The sequence below is a fragment of the Protomyctophum parallelum genome (genome assembly GCF_964188405.1).
Source record: "Protomyctophum parallelum genome assembly, chromosome: 10".
NCBI lineage: Eukaryota > Metazoa > Chordata > Actinopteri > Myctophiformes > Myctophidae > Protomyctophum > Protomyctophum parallelum.
The window spans coordinates 4,466,286-4,479,960 of record NC_139704.1 but is presented as its reverse complement, the minus strand read 5'-3'; the positions used below and the strand labels follow the sequence as shown (position 1 = coordinate 4,479,960).

The 13,675-nt window shown below is 41.0% G+C and overlaps 1 protein-coding gene across 1 annotated transcript in view; it reads right to left on the bottom strand.

Annotated features, from left to right (window-relative positions):
- Window positions 1-2,497: 2,497 nt before the first annotated feature.
- Window positions 2,498-13,675, bottom strand: part of LOC310866181 (cGMP-dependent protein kinase 1) — a 146,577-nt gene continuing 135,399 nt past the window's right edge. Inside the window, exons 10-16 of the mRNA XM_083775629.1 lie at window positions 12,252-12,341; window positions 10,395-10,536; window positions 9,577-9,740; window positions 6,676-6,798; window positions 6,488-6,550; window positions 3,457-3,523; window positions 2,498-2,738 (exon numbers count right to left, since the gene is read on the bottom strand). Coding sequence (XP_083631755.1) covers window positions 2,640-2,738; window positions 3,457-3,523; window positions 6,488-6,550; window positions 6,676-6,798; window positions 9,577-9,740; window positions 10,395-10,536; window positions 12,252-12,341 — 748 coding nt within the window. The 3' untranslated portion in view covers window positions 2,498-2,639. The remainder of the gene's footprint in view (window positions 2,739-3,456; window positions 3,524-6,487; window positions 6,551-6,675; window positions 6,799-9,576; window positions 9,741-10,394; window positions 10,537-12,251; window positions 12,342-13,675) is intronic.

Here is a 13,675-nt window from a genome sequence, read left to right as displayed (position 1 = left end):
GGGCACTTAAGAGAGTCTTACTCTTCATTTCAAAGCACATAAGAGTATTTGTGCTTTTTTTAAGGTAAATAACTGCGGTATACAATGCACTATGTGTTTAATTGTAGCCTTGTCTGTGTGCATGTGTGAGAACACAACCTGTTCAAAATATTATGTACAGCACATATACCATATAGACGTCTCACGAGAACAAGAAGGTCAGTAACATTCAGTCTTGTTTTGAGCACTTGATACCGGCGTTCTTAGGCCGCGTCTCAGATCCTTATATCCTCAACCCCTATATAAGTTGTAAAGACAAGAAAGGGCATCTACAGAGAAGGTAAATAATATGTTACAGCATTCAGCTTGCAGATTTGATTTGAGCACTTCAAAACTCACTGAAATTTGAATCTCTAACTCGCAATCCACACACCGTGTGATCAGAGTTTGAAGTCACAACGAAGAAAAACAAAGCGGTCACAGAAACAATATTCGCACACATGTAGATCGACAGCTGCACAAAGAGAACCGTTTATTCTTTAGTGACTAATTTGCAAAGTTTCATGCGAGCGCATGAAACGCATACACGTGTGTGAAGTAAGTAAGTAGAACGCAGGGGCTTATTGTCGGTATATCGTCTGAAAACGCAGGAGTCCATCCCCGTTAACCCATTCTGACCTGAGATCAGATTCATACGAGGTTTCCACTGGACACACACTGGTCTGATGAACCCATTCTGACCTGAGATCAGATTCTAAAAATGTCAGTCGTTCTTCGATTTTTCAAAAATAGCAGACCTACAAGCTCGTATCGCGCCACTCGGTGGCGCGATATGAGCTTGTAGATCTGCTATTTTTCAATAGCTAAAGCACGACATGATGCCGACACCAAAATGGGTGCCCGTTCAGAATGGATTAAGAGTGCGCTGGACCCCTGGGAGATGGATTGCCGAGGTGGAGCAAAGCGCCACACCCATCACCGTCTCCCACTACTCAGCGCACGACTCGCCGCAACCCAAGCTGTGCCGAGTTGGCGCGGTGCCCGGGACCGAACCTGTGACCTTGTGGTCCAAAAAAGACGAGAGCTCTATATACAGACACGTGTGTGTGGTTCACATTTTTACGAATGCTCAAATAAAATCTACGAGCTCTACGAATTTAGCAAAACACACCTTCATAAATTATAGATGCCCTTTTTCTTCTTAACATAACCCTGGTATGAGTGAGGATATAAAGGAGCTATAGTAGGACAGAGCGGAATAAGTACCCGAGGTGCGGCCATAGTGTTTAAACATCTTGTTTCCTTTTAGTGGAAGGCATCAAAGACAACAGCCTAGCAGCTGCATATGAAATACCATAAACCAGGCTCTTCTTATGGAGGCAGAGGTACAGTGACCAGACGTCCCCGGGGGGTTTTGTTCCCAGTTCCAAGCTTGGGAGTCCCGAGTCCTGACAAATAGCTCTAAAAACACTCAAATGCCCCCCCCCCCCCCCCCAGTTTTCAACATTCACTCACTACCAAACAGTCCTAGATGTTTATCATGTTCTGTTGAAAGGTTGCAGTCAATAGGCGCTGTGCTAAACTGACTGAATCAATAAGCTCGGTGCATTACTGCGTAGTTCCCAGCAGGTTTGAAACAATGAAACTGTCACCAGTTCAAATCTGCTGCCGAGCTAAATCCACTAAGCCAGTAGGTTCCCAAGCTTTTTTTTAGCTTGAAACCCAAAAGAGAAATTTGATGTCTCCCGGGACCAAGTGGAAAATATTATGCTCACGGCACGCCGCGATGTGACGTGTTTGTGAGCTTCTAGATCTGCTATTTTTTCACTACTTAAAGTAGCTTTTTCCCCCCCTCTAATGGATTTTCCTTTGTTCTTTTGAAAGGCTCCCAAACACACTGTTTGGGAAGCAGTGAATTAAGCTACCGGTATATAAAAACAACTGACCTGGAAAAGGTAACTGCAGTCAAGCACAGAGCCTATTGCCCCCCCCATCCCCATCATGCTGAAAACACCAGGCAAAAAAAAAAACTAAAAAAAAGTTTGTTGAGGACACCTGCCCTCTTGTCTACAAACAAATCACTCAAGCCATACATTGAGCAAAAAAAAAGAGGGAAAAGTTCAATCCTGCTTCAAACCGCATATTAGCGAACAGTTCACCATCACATCCTGTTAATGGATAAGATTTCACATCATCACATAAACCCACGTAAATGTCCCTGCTATAGAGGCAAATCCTGGCTCCGTAGACAGCCTTGTGTATCACTCTGTGTGTGCGTGTGTGTGTGTGTGTTTGTGAGAGTGTGTCCGTGTGTATGTGTCCCTGCACCTTTTGTTTTGTTTTTTTGCATTCTGAGGTGAGCTGTGAAAGACGGCACTGGAGGAGTGCTACAGCGGTCCCGTTTATAAATGCTAATTCCAGAGCCACAGTGAAGTGAAGGCATAATCGGTGACCCCCAGAGGACATTGTGCTATCTTGTCCCATTATCTTATACTCTTCATTTTCTTAACGCAGTTTCTTTTTCTTTTTTTCTTCTTTTTTTTTTTTTACATCATAGCGGTGTCCTGCAGATGACCTGCTCCGAGCCAAAGTTTTTCTTCTGTTTTGTATTTCTTTTTTACTTTGCAGGCGGTAAATGTTTTTGTTTTTCCTTCTTCTTCTTAAAAATCGAGGTCCCAGCCGGAGTTGTCGTCGGGTGGCGGGTCCTCGTTGTCCTCTGGGAAGCTGTCGAAGTTACTTGTGTCAACTGCTGACGTCACCTTTTAGTAGGAACCAATCACACAAGAGACAGGTCAACAGGTCAGCGGTCTGCATAAATATGGTGTCTGATGAACTTGTCACTGAAACAGGGTTTTTATAGTAACAAAAACTCAAATCAGACTTTTAACGATGCTTTTAGTTAACTGAAATTTTAAAGTAAAACGATGCTTCGCTAAACTAACTGAACACAAGTTATTTTTGTTAATTTTTGTTTTAACCCATTCTGACCTGAGATCAGATTCTAAAAATGTCTATTACATCCTGACAGTTTCATTATTAACCCATTCTGACCTGAGATCAGATTCTAAAAGTGTCTTCGATTTTTCAAAAATAGCAGACCTACAAGCTCGTATCGCGCCACTCGGTGGCGCGATATGAGCTTGTAGATCTGCTATTTTTCAATAGCTAAAGCATAACATGATGCCAACACCAAAATGGGTGCCCGTTCAGAATGGGTTAACGATGCTTTTAGTTAACTGAAATTTTAAAGTAAAACGATGCTTCGCTAAACTAACTGAACAGATTTTTTTTTCTGTTATCTTTGTTAATTTTTGTTTTAATGTCCTTAGTCTGTCAATATTTCATTCATACAAGACCAAACAAAATAAAAAACAAATAAAAAAAATGCAAAACTATAACGACCTGGGCTAGAGCATATGAGGAAAACGAGATAAGGAGAGATGATGCAAGACGTGACCTGAATAAAATGATACTTACATTAGGGATGATAGGAGGGGTCAACGTCCCTTTCTTCAAGCCCTCCCAATTAAAGCCTTCGAACCATCTGGGAAAGACATCAACCGTTTTGAACCAAGTTCCTCCAACAGATGATGATCATGCAGATTCGTTCCACTTCTTAAAATCTACAGGGCGCTCCACAGGTCTACTCCAATGCATGGCTTTTGAAGATTACGTCATACGGCACAGCCAAGTCTAAGGGATGTTTGAGAGGCGGCTATAGCCCCTCCTATGCTCTGCTTTCCAGGTTTAGGTAAACACAAACGTTGGCTTGTGATTGGCTGATCACCACATAGCGATGATTTGATTGGCTGAGCAAAAGTACATATTGAAGATAAAAGTGAGGGCAGAAAAGTGAAGACCGGAAAGGTGAGGACGCAAATTGTGATTGGCCAGAATGAGATGATGTATGATAAGAGCACCCCCTCACTTCACACGCATGTGATTTTTGTTTGAGCACTTAGGCGTAAATCATTTGCCAGCCAAGGCTATGGACTTTGAAGATATTGCAATGTTTCTTTAGAGCACATAAATCGTCGCCTTTGGACTTTAATATTTGTTTAGGCCCTATACTTTAGGTCACTAAATGACGATGTAAGATACCATTATGGCCGATATAAATACAGTGGGCGCCCTTCACTTCACACAAGTGTTATTTCTGTCTCTCTACACCAGCCATGGGGCTGGGGGTTAACAAGGGCAAGTTTTATATGGCCTGCGGCTTCTTTCTAAAAGGTATTATTTGAGGATATGTGCTCTTATGGCCCACCAATGTAGTCATGTGAAAATCATACATTGAAGTTAAACTGTGCAGATTGTACCTTGTGCTGTCTCCTTTGTTCTCACAATGTAAGTTAAAGGCCATTTTGCTCTACAACTGTGTGATTGTACAGATGGAACCAAAATGGACCCTCTCATAATGCATGTGCCGAAAGCTTAATTGTTTCTTATTGAGTTCACAGCACATCCGAGTGGCTTAACCCATTCTGACCTGAGATCAGATTCATACGAGGTTTCCGCCGGACACACACTGGTCTGATGAACCCATTCTGACCTGAGATCAGATTCTAAAAAATGTCAGTCGTTCTTCGATTTTTCAAACATAGCAGACCTACAAGCTCATATCGCGCCACTCTGAGCTTGTAGATCTGCTATTTTTCAATAGCTAAAGCATAACATGATGCTAACACCAAAATGGGTGCCCGGTCAGAATGGGTTGAATGTTTCTACACAGCCCTACACAACACTATTGATATTACGCTGTAGTTCAGGTAATTGTTGTAATGAGATGCATTTGTGACTTTGTTATGGTTCAGAGGGTACAGTATGACAGAGGTTGCAGTCGGCCTCTGTCGGGTGGAAACCTCATATGTCCAAAACTGTTTCAGGGTTCAAATTCAAAAGTAGCAAGATCTACAAGTATGATCAAGTATATACTACAAAATTCAACATTTTAATTACCGCATTTTACTTGTAACAGTATTTCTACACTGCAATATTGATGCTTTTACTTAAGTACAAAATGAGTACACGAAAGTCTAATTTTACCGCTTTCCTCGCAACAACAAAGCTGCGCTGCTCTCCCAAATCTGACAGTGACAGGCCGTCTGCCCCACATGGAATACTATCGCCATTTTATTTTATTGTGTCAAATAAATCCTCATAATGCAAACTAGATTCAACATACTCAAGCCTGCACACATTCTAAATATACCCCAGAAATATTTTACCGATCAAATGGACTGTTGCCACCTTCAATAATAATGATAATAATAGTCTTTTATTGTCTCCAAATCATATATTTTTGTTGTCATGGACACTTGTACAAAACATTAATAATTCTACTCTAGTTGGAAGCATTAAGACCCATTTTAACCCTCTATGGCTTCCTTTCTGAAAAATAACGTCAATTTAAAAAGATTCACGCGTTTAGATATTCTATTTACAATGAGATGCGGACGGGAGCTGGTGCCACTTGGACCCGGACGTAACGTAGCACTACAAAATGACGTCGGACTTAAATACTGAATTGGTGTGGTTTGGGCCATTGAATTTAACTAGTTGAATCACGTGGGTCTAATTGGGTCGACGTGCAACAGGACATATATCACACAAAACCTTTGGTCATTTTATCATCTACTCAGGCTTTTGTGAACCCTCTCTAGACTGTTTTTAATTTGCTTGATTCAGTATTTAGATATTTGATATTAATTTGTTGCTGCCCCGCCCCCTTCCTATACAAACCCATTGTAACTTAAAACTCCATTTTAACCATGTTAAGATTCATTGAAAACACCCGTCCTTTTTTCTGGTGACTGATACTATACACTCCTAACACGTGAGCCGGTGCCCGTGTTTTTTCGATTACTTTTTTCATTTATTCTTAAAGGTATATTCAGTGATTTCACTTAATTCAAATATCATTTATTTTTTTGTTTTGTTGTGATAATCCTCCCTACTATAGAGTGTGCTGACCATATAAGGAGTTCCTCCCTGGCCCCAGTTAACCCCTGGGGGTCAAAAAACCTTAGGTTTCGTTTTTGACTCTCTATCCTGATTGGACGAAAGGCTGGGTCCCACAGCCAAAAACGAAACCTAAGGTTTTTTGAGTGAAATCACTGAATATACCTTTAATATTTTGTTTTTATTTCTTTTATGGATCCTTGTTCTTCTCATTTTCCAAATCAATTATTACAAATAAATGAAAAGCCACAAGGCAGCCATTGCTGAATGAGTAGAAGGTCCCCGGTTCGATTCCCGGCCCCGGTAATGTGTCTCTGACCAAGACATTTAACCCCCGACTGCGCCAACCGTCCCCCTGCTGCGCTTCCCCGTGAGAAGCATGCGGCTGGCTGAAACTTAAAAACATAATTTTCTCCATGGGATGAAATATGTCTCTAAATTTGGTCATATATATATCTTTATCTTCACATGAACTATATTTCTGCTGTGTAACTTGTAATGGTTGTAGTGCTTGTATTGTCCAAAGTCATATGAAAAAAAAACTTACTTGTGCTTTTGTATGTCTTTCACGCCATTTTTCAAGTTTCCCAGTCTTTCAGAAGGATTGTCCCTATAGTGGGGGGGGGGGGGGGGGGGGAAGCAAAATGCAAACGCCACGCAAGCGGTTAAGTCTGTGTTGCAACAAATCAACCAATCAGAGCAAGGTAACGTGCTAGGAGGAGGCGTGACATTCACCTGCACAGTTTTTTGATTAAGTTGGCAGCATTTTTGGTAATCTTCTTTGGAAATTCGATCATGTCGATCCCCCTCAGGATGATGTTGTAGGTCTTCATGGGATCAGGACCAGAGAAAGGAGGGCTGTGGAGACACAATGTGACACAAGATGCTACTATTCACAATCTGGTGAAAAAAACGTAACGTGTGTTTCAACGTAAAGGCACTGGTTCTCAAACTTCAACCCAATGTTGATTTTGTCAACTAAAACTATGACAAAAAAATGTTCGCCGACTACCTTTTTTAGTTTTTTCACTCATGAAAACTAAATAAAAACTAAGCTATGATGACTAAGACTATTAGTAATGACTAATAAACTAAAAGTGGAGAAGAGATCCAGTAGAACGTAGTTTGACTATATTGTAGTATATAGCAGACAGAGTCCCCTGACCTCACAGCATTTGAAGGTGAACGTCTTTCAAATTAATCTCCATTGCATCGGTCCTCACGCCTCACAAATACTGACTGTACGACTACTGTACTGTCTGCTCTATATTGTGTCTCAGAGGTGGGTTGTGGGGGATTAGCTAAAAGAATGTACCTGTGCATGTGAGCACGGGGCTGGGATTTCAGGCTAATGTAAACATCCTCTCTCTGTCTGGAACCTATTAGCACACTGACTAAAGCATTTCCACATCTCTGAGCTATCCATTCACAGCTACACGCCTCAGAGACACAAAAGCTCAGGACAGAAATGCTCAAGGCTCAACATCAAACATCTGAACACGAGGCTACATGTTCAATTTGAAGCGTGGGAATTATATCTCCCCCCCATGAAAACGTTTGAGGACCAACTGGTATAGTGAATGTTAACCCATTCTGAACGGGCACCCATTTTGGTGTCGGCATCATGTTATGCTTTAGCTATTGAAAAATAGCAGATCTACAAGCTCGTACCGCGCCACCGAGTGGCGCGATACGAGCTTGTAGGTCTGCTATTTTTTGAAAAATCGAAGAACGACTGACATTTTTTTAAATCTGATCTCAGGTCAGAATGGGTTCATCAGACCAGTGTGTGTCCGGCGGAAACCTCGTGTGAATCTGATCTCAGGTCAGCATGGGTTAAAGAAGGCCTATGTATGATGAGAATGAAGGTGGAAGTGTTCCTTGAAGCAGTGGTTTTCAATCCTTTTCATCTGTGTTGTTTTTGGCAACAATTTTCTATTTTAGTTTTTTAGTCGTAGTCTCTTGAAACGTTTTCATTTAGTTTTAGTCACATTTTAGTCACCCTGGAATGTTTTAGTGTTTAGTCTAGTTTTAGTCGACTAAATATCATAAGATTTTTACCTACTAAATCTACAGTTGATTTAGTCGACTAAAATGTATTTCGGCGGGCCTTGATGCCGTCATAATGGCTGATTTTTACACTTGCTGAAAATAGCCGATCTGCGAGCTCACAACGCATAGTTCTAGTCGACGAAAACACTGCTTTTCATATCTATTATTTAAATCGGCATTTGAGCCACGGACCACCATTTGATGAGATTTAGCCTCTCAGACCCACAAAACTAAAAAATATTTTGTCCACAATTCAATGCTAATTGTGGAGACTTCTAGTAAATTAAGGAATGACCGGGCACCCATTTTGGTGTCAGCATCATGTTATGCTTTAGCTATTGAAAAGTAGCAGATCTACAAGCTCATATCGCGCCACCGAGTGGCGCGATACGAGCTTGTAGGTCTGCTATTTTTTGAAAAATCGAAGAACGACTGACATTTTTTAGAATCTGATCTCAGGTCAGAATGGGTTCATCAGACCAGTGTGTGTCCGGCGGAAACCTCGTGTGAATCTGATCTCAGGTCAGCATGGGTTAAAGAAGGCCTATGTATGACGAGAATGAAGGTGGAAGTGTTCCTTGAAGCAGTGCTTTTCAATCCTTTTCATCTGTGTTGTTTTTGGCAACAATTTTCTATTTTAGTTTTTTAGTCGTAGTCTCTTGAAACGTTTTTCATTTAGTTTTAGTCACATTTTAGTCACCCTGGAATGTTTTAGTGTTTAGTCTAGTTTTAGTCGACTAAATCTACAGTTGATTTAGTCGACTAAAATGTATTTTGGTGGGCCTTGATGCCGTCGAAAATGGCTGATTTTACACTGGCTGAAAATAGCCGATCTGCGAGCTCACAGCGCATAGTTTTAGTCGACGAAAACACTGCTTTTCATATCTATTATTTAAATCGGCATTTGAGCCACGGACCACCATTTGATGAGATTTAGCCTCTCAGACCCAAAAAACTAAAAAATATTTTGTTGTCATTGAATAAGATCTTGTCCACAATTCAATGCTAATTGTGGAGACTTCCAGTAAATTAAGGAATGCAGATGTTTAACCCATTCTGACCGGGCACCCATTTTGGTGTCGGCATCATGTCATGCTTTAGCTATTGAAAAATAGCAGATCTACAAGCTCATATCGCGCCACCGAGTGGCGCGATACGAGCTTGTAGGTCTGCTATTTTTGAAAAATCGAAGAACGACTGACATTTTTTTAGAATCTGATCTCAGGTCAGAATGGGTTAATCAGACCAGTGTGTTGTCCAGTGGAAACCTCGTATGAATCTGATCTCAGGTCAGTGGCCCTTACCTGCCAGTCAACAGTTCAAACATGAGGATCCCCAGGGACCAGTAGTCTGCTGAGATGTCGTGGCCCTTACCTGCCAGTCAACAGTTCAAACATGAGGATCCCCAGGGACCAGTAGTCTGCTGAGATGTCGTGGCCCTTACCTGCCAGTCAACAGTTCAAACATGAGGATTCCCAGGGACCAGTAGTCTGCCGAGATGTCGTGGCCCTTACCTGCCAGTCAACAGTTCAAACATGAGGATTCCCAGGGACCAGTAGTCTGCCGAGATGTCGTGGCCCTTACCTGCCAGTCAACAGTTCAAACATGAGGATTCCCAGGGACCAGTAGTCTGCCGAGATGTCGTGGCCCTTGTTCAGGATGATCTCTGGGGCCACGTACTCCGGCGTCCCACAGAACGTCCACGTCTTCTTCCCGAAACCAATCTTTTTCGCAAAGCCAAAATCCACCTGAGAAAAATTGTGCGATATGTACAGTTTTGTGTTTTATCATCACTCAAGAAATATGAAAATTAATTTCCATTCATTCAGATAGATGGCCATGCTGGAAGTATCTTAATTATATATTTTTTCCACCTACAGTAATTGTTGGAGGTCAGCCATATTGCGTTACAATGTTGCAACGTATGTGATTACTGGCTCATAAAATGACAGTGAAATAGTAAACCTTATGCAACAGAAAAAGTGCACCATCTAGTGGCTGAATGATGATGATAATATTGCCCATTCAAGTAGAGTGTTTGTACCTCTGACAGTGTACAAATAGAACCAAATGGATCCGTTCCATTTGTACAGTGTCAGAGTTAACCCTGACCGGGCACCCATTTTGGTGTTGGCATCATGTTATGCTTTAGCTATTTAAAAATAGCAGATCTACAAGCTCATATCGCGCCACCGAGTGGCGCGATACGAGCTTGTAGGTCTGCTATTTTTTTGAAAAATCAAAGAACGACTGACATTTTTAGAATCTGATCTCAGGTCAGAATGGGTTCATCAGACCCAGTGTTTGTCCGGCGGAAACCTCGTATGAATCTGATCTCAGGTCAGAATGGGTTAAGATGGGGTGAGAACCACTGCTCTGGGTCACATTTTGCGTTTGCTTACCAGCTTGGCGTAGCCCCTGTGGTCCAATATAAGGTTCTCTGGTTTAAGGTCTCTGTAGATGATGCCTTTGGAATGCAGGTAGGCGAAGGCCTCCGACACACACGCTGTGTAGAAGCGAGTGGTCGAGTCCTCGAAGGAACCCCTGGAAATAAAACAACCAGAGGAAACCGCTTTTTCAGAGTCAAACATGGTACACACATTTGATGGCAGAAAAGTGGGCAGGTAGTACTGCATCCCTTAGCTCGAGAGAGGCGGTTCCATTTGGATCCCAGCAAAATGAGGAACTGTTTGGGCACTTAAAGGACAACTTTTGTTTTTTTCAACCAAGGTTCATGTTTTAGGTTGTTATTTAAGAAACTAAAAGGTGAGTGTTAATTTTCTTTCATTTGCTGCTTTCTTTCGTTTTGGGGATTTTAGCAGTTTTTGACAGGGGGGCGGGGGCATTCGAGCATGGGGCTAAATATGTATTGTTTTACAAAATATTATGGCGATTTTTTATTATTATTATTTACTATAGTCCTAATAAAACCCAAGAAATTACATCTGGCCACAAAAGATCACAGGATCTATTGAATGTGACAAACTGACATATTGAGCCTATACACACAGTAAGCCTTCCCCCAGTAGGCTATACCTTCACATTCAGTAGATCATGTGATCTTCTGTGGCCAGATGTAATTTCCTGGGGTTTATTAGGACTATAGTAAATAATAAATAAATAAATCACCATCAAATTTGGTAAAAAAAATACATATTTAGCCCCATGCTTGAATGCCCCCGCCCCCCTGTCAAAAAGAGCTAAAATCACTAAAACGAAAGAAAGCAGCAAATTAAAGAAAATTTACACTCACCTTTTAGTTTCTCTAATAATAACCTAAAACATGAACCTTGGTTGAAAAAAACTAAAGTTGTCCTTTAAGCTGATTTTAGAGTTAATCTATTTGAAAATTGTCTACCTACAAGCTCACAAAGTGTCATAATGCAATGTGAGTTTGTAGATCTGCAATTCTTTTATCAATTAAAAAACAAAACAAACAAATCATTTTGAATTTGTTTTGAACACAAATCTCTTCTGACGGTTCCAGGCACAACATATTCTCGGATCTGCATGTGACCATTAAATGCATTTCAATGTGGGTGTTGTGTCATTGACACAAACAAGTTTGAGAATCACTTGGGTAGCTATAACTATCTATCAAAATGAGAAACATTTGCACAGCTCTAGAAAATGTGTGGTTTCTCAACATATATCAAACTTTATTTACAGCCGAAGCTAATAGAAGACACGATTAATTAACTACAGAAATATTAATGCATTAAAAAAATTAACGCATTTTAATCGCACTATTTTTTTCACCGCGGAACGTTGTCACTGGACAGTTTTCAGACGGACCTGCGCACCAAGTGTCCGTGTCCTCTTCAGACAATAACACCACCAGAAACCGCAGACAGTTCACCAGACTGGGGGAAGCCGCTGAGATCACTTTGCTTGTCCCCGTGGATTGGAAATAGGATTTAAAAGGCTATCCGATGGCAGCGTGGATTACAGCACAGTTGTGTGCAATTATTCAATAAAGAATTATTACCCCTATTACTATACAAAAACAATGTTTTATTGCTTAAACTTATGTATTCACTATTCATTGTTTCACTAGTATACCAAAATCCATTTGAAAAAATTGCTTTCTCACTGTTCTCGGGTCAAATAATGATATGCGATTAAAATGCGATTAATCTAGATTAATTCATCGCAAAGCCTCTGATTAATTAGATAAAAAAAATTAATCGAGTCCCAGCTCTAAAAAACATACAAAACAATTAACAGAAGTATAATGATGATAAATGAAAGAAACATACCGATCTCTGAGAATGGTCCACAGCTCTCCTCCCAGACAGGCTTCCATTAGCATGTAGAGGTACTTGCTGTCTTTAAACGTTCTGTACAATCTGAAAGCAACAATTTACAATTTAGGCTTTTAGCAGACGCTAAAGTAGAGTAAACGTAGAGTAACGTGCTACGGTAAGTACTATACGGGTTAACCCATTCTGACCGGGCACCCATTTTGGTGTCGGCATCATGTTATGCTTTAGCTATTGAAAAATAGCAGACCTACAAGCTCATATCGCGCCACCGAGTGGCGCGCTACGAGCTTGTAGGTCTGCTATTTTTGAAAAATCGAAGAGCGACTGACATTTCTAGAATCTGATCTCAGGTCAGAATGGGTTCATCAGACCAGTGTGTGTCCAGTGGAAACCTCGTATGAATCTGATCTCAGGTCAGAACGGGTTAAAACAGGTGGAGTCTGAAGGTGAGTTTTCAGATAACCAGAAGAAGACAACAGCAGCAACCCCTCAAAGTGGTGCTAACGTATATAGTGAAGTATGTACTAGTATATGTACTACTAAAGTAAAGTAGTACATACCAAATATCTTGTTATCTCCATATTTCAGATCTTTCATAAAGTAATATCCTACTTTGTAGTACAAGGGTACGGTGCAAAAGTAGCGAAAACAGCCAATTTACAAGCTCACCGTCACATTGCGACACTTTGTGAGCTTGTAGATCTATTTTAGCCTGTGGGTCTTATGGATATTAACAGTTTCCGTGCTTTGAATGGATTACTCCAGGTTAATGTCGCTGCCATATCGGACATACGCAACTTTTGTTTTATGTGTTTAATCCGCCGTAATGTAATAAATAAAAATAAAATCCTTCTTCGCCGCGGAGAAAGAGACTAGATGCATTTGTTTTGACGGAGAAACCGGAAATCGTCACATGCTGTGGGCTGCTAGGGCTTCTGGGAAATTGAGGCCAATGCAAACGAATGGGGTTCAACGCCTCATGGAGGAGGGTCCTGTGCTGCGTCTTCCGGGTGTACCAAGATGGCGGGTGGTGCTGCCGTTCATAACAAACGGGGGGAGCTTTTCGCTCGATTTTCGCGGATTAAAAGCCCACATAATTCAGCGTATGCTCTAAAGGTAATACAACAATCTCGGCAGTGAAGGGGGGTTGATTAAAAGTCTGGTAAATCGTTTTCCGCAGTCAAACTGTTAAACCAATGAAAAGTATTAACAGCAGCTTGTGAGTTGTGACAAAAAGATAACCAGTGGCGTAAAGTAACATAGTACATTTACTCATGTACTACTTAAGTATAATTTTCCAGCTAAGCATTATACTTTTATCCACTAGTACTACAATTAGATTTGACATTTTATATACCTTTGAGAACCTGTGAAATGGGACATTCTGGATAATGCATACTTTCTACTGTAAATTGAGT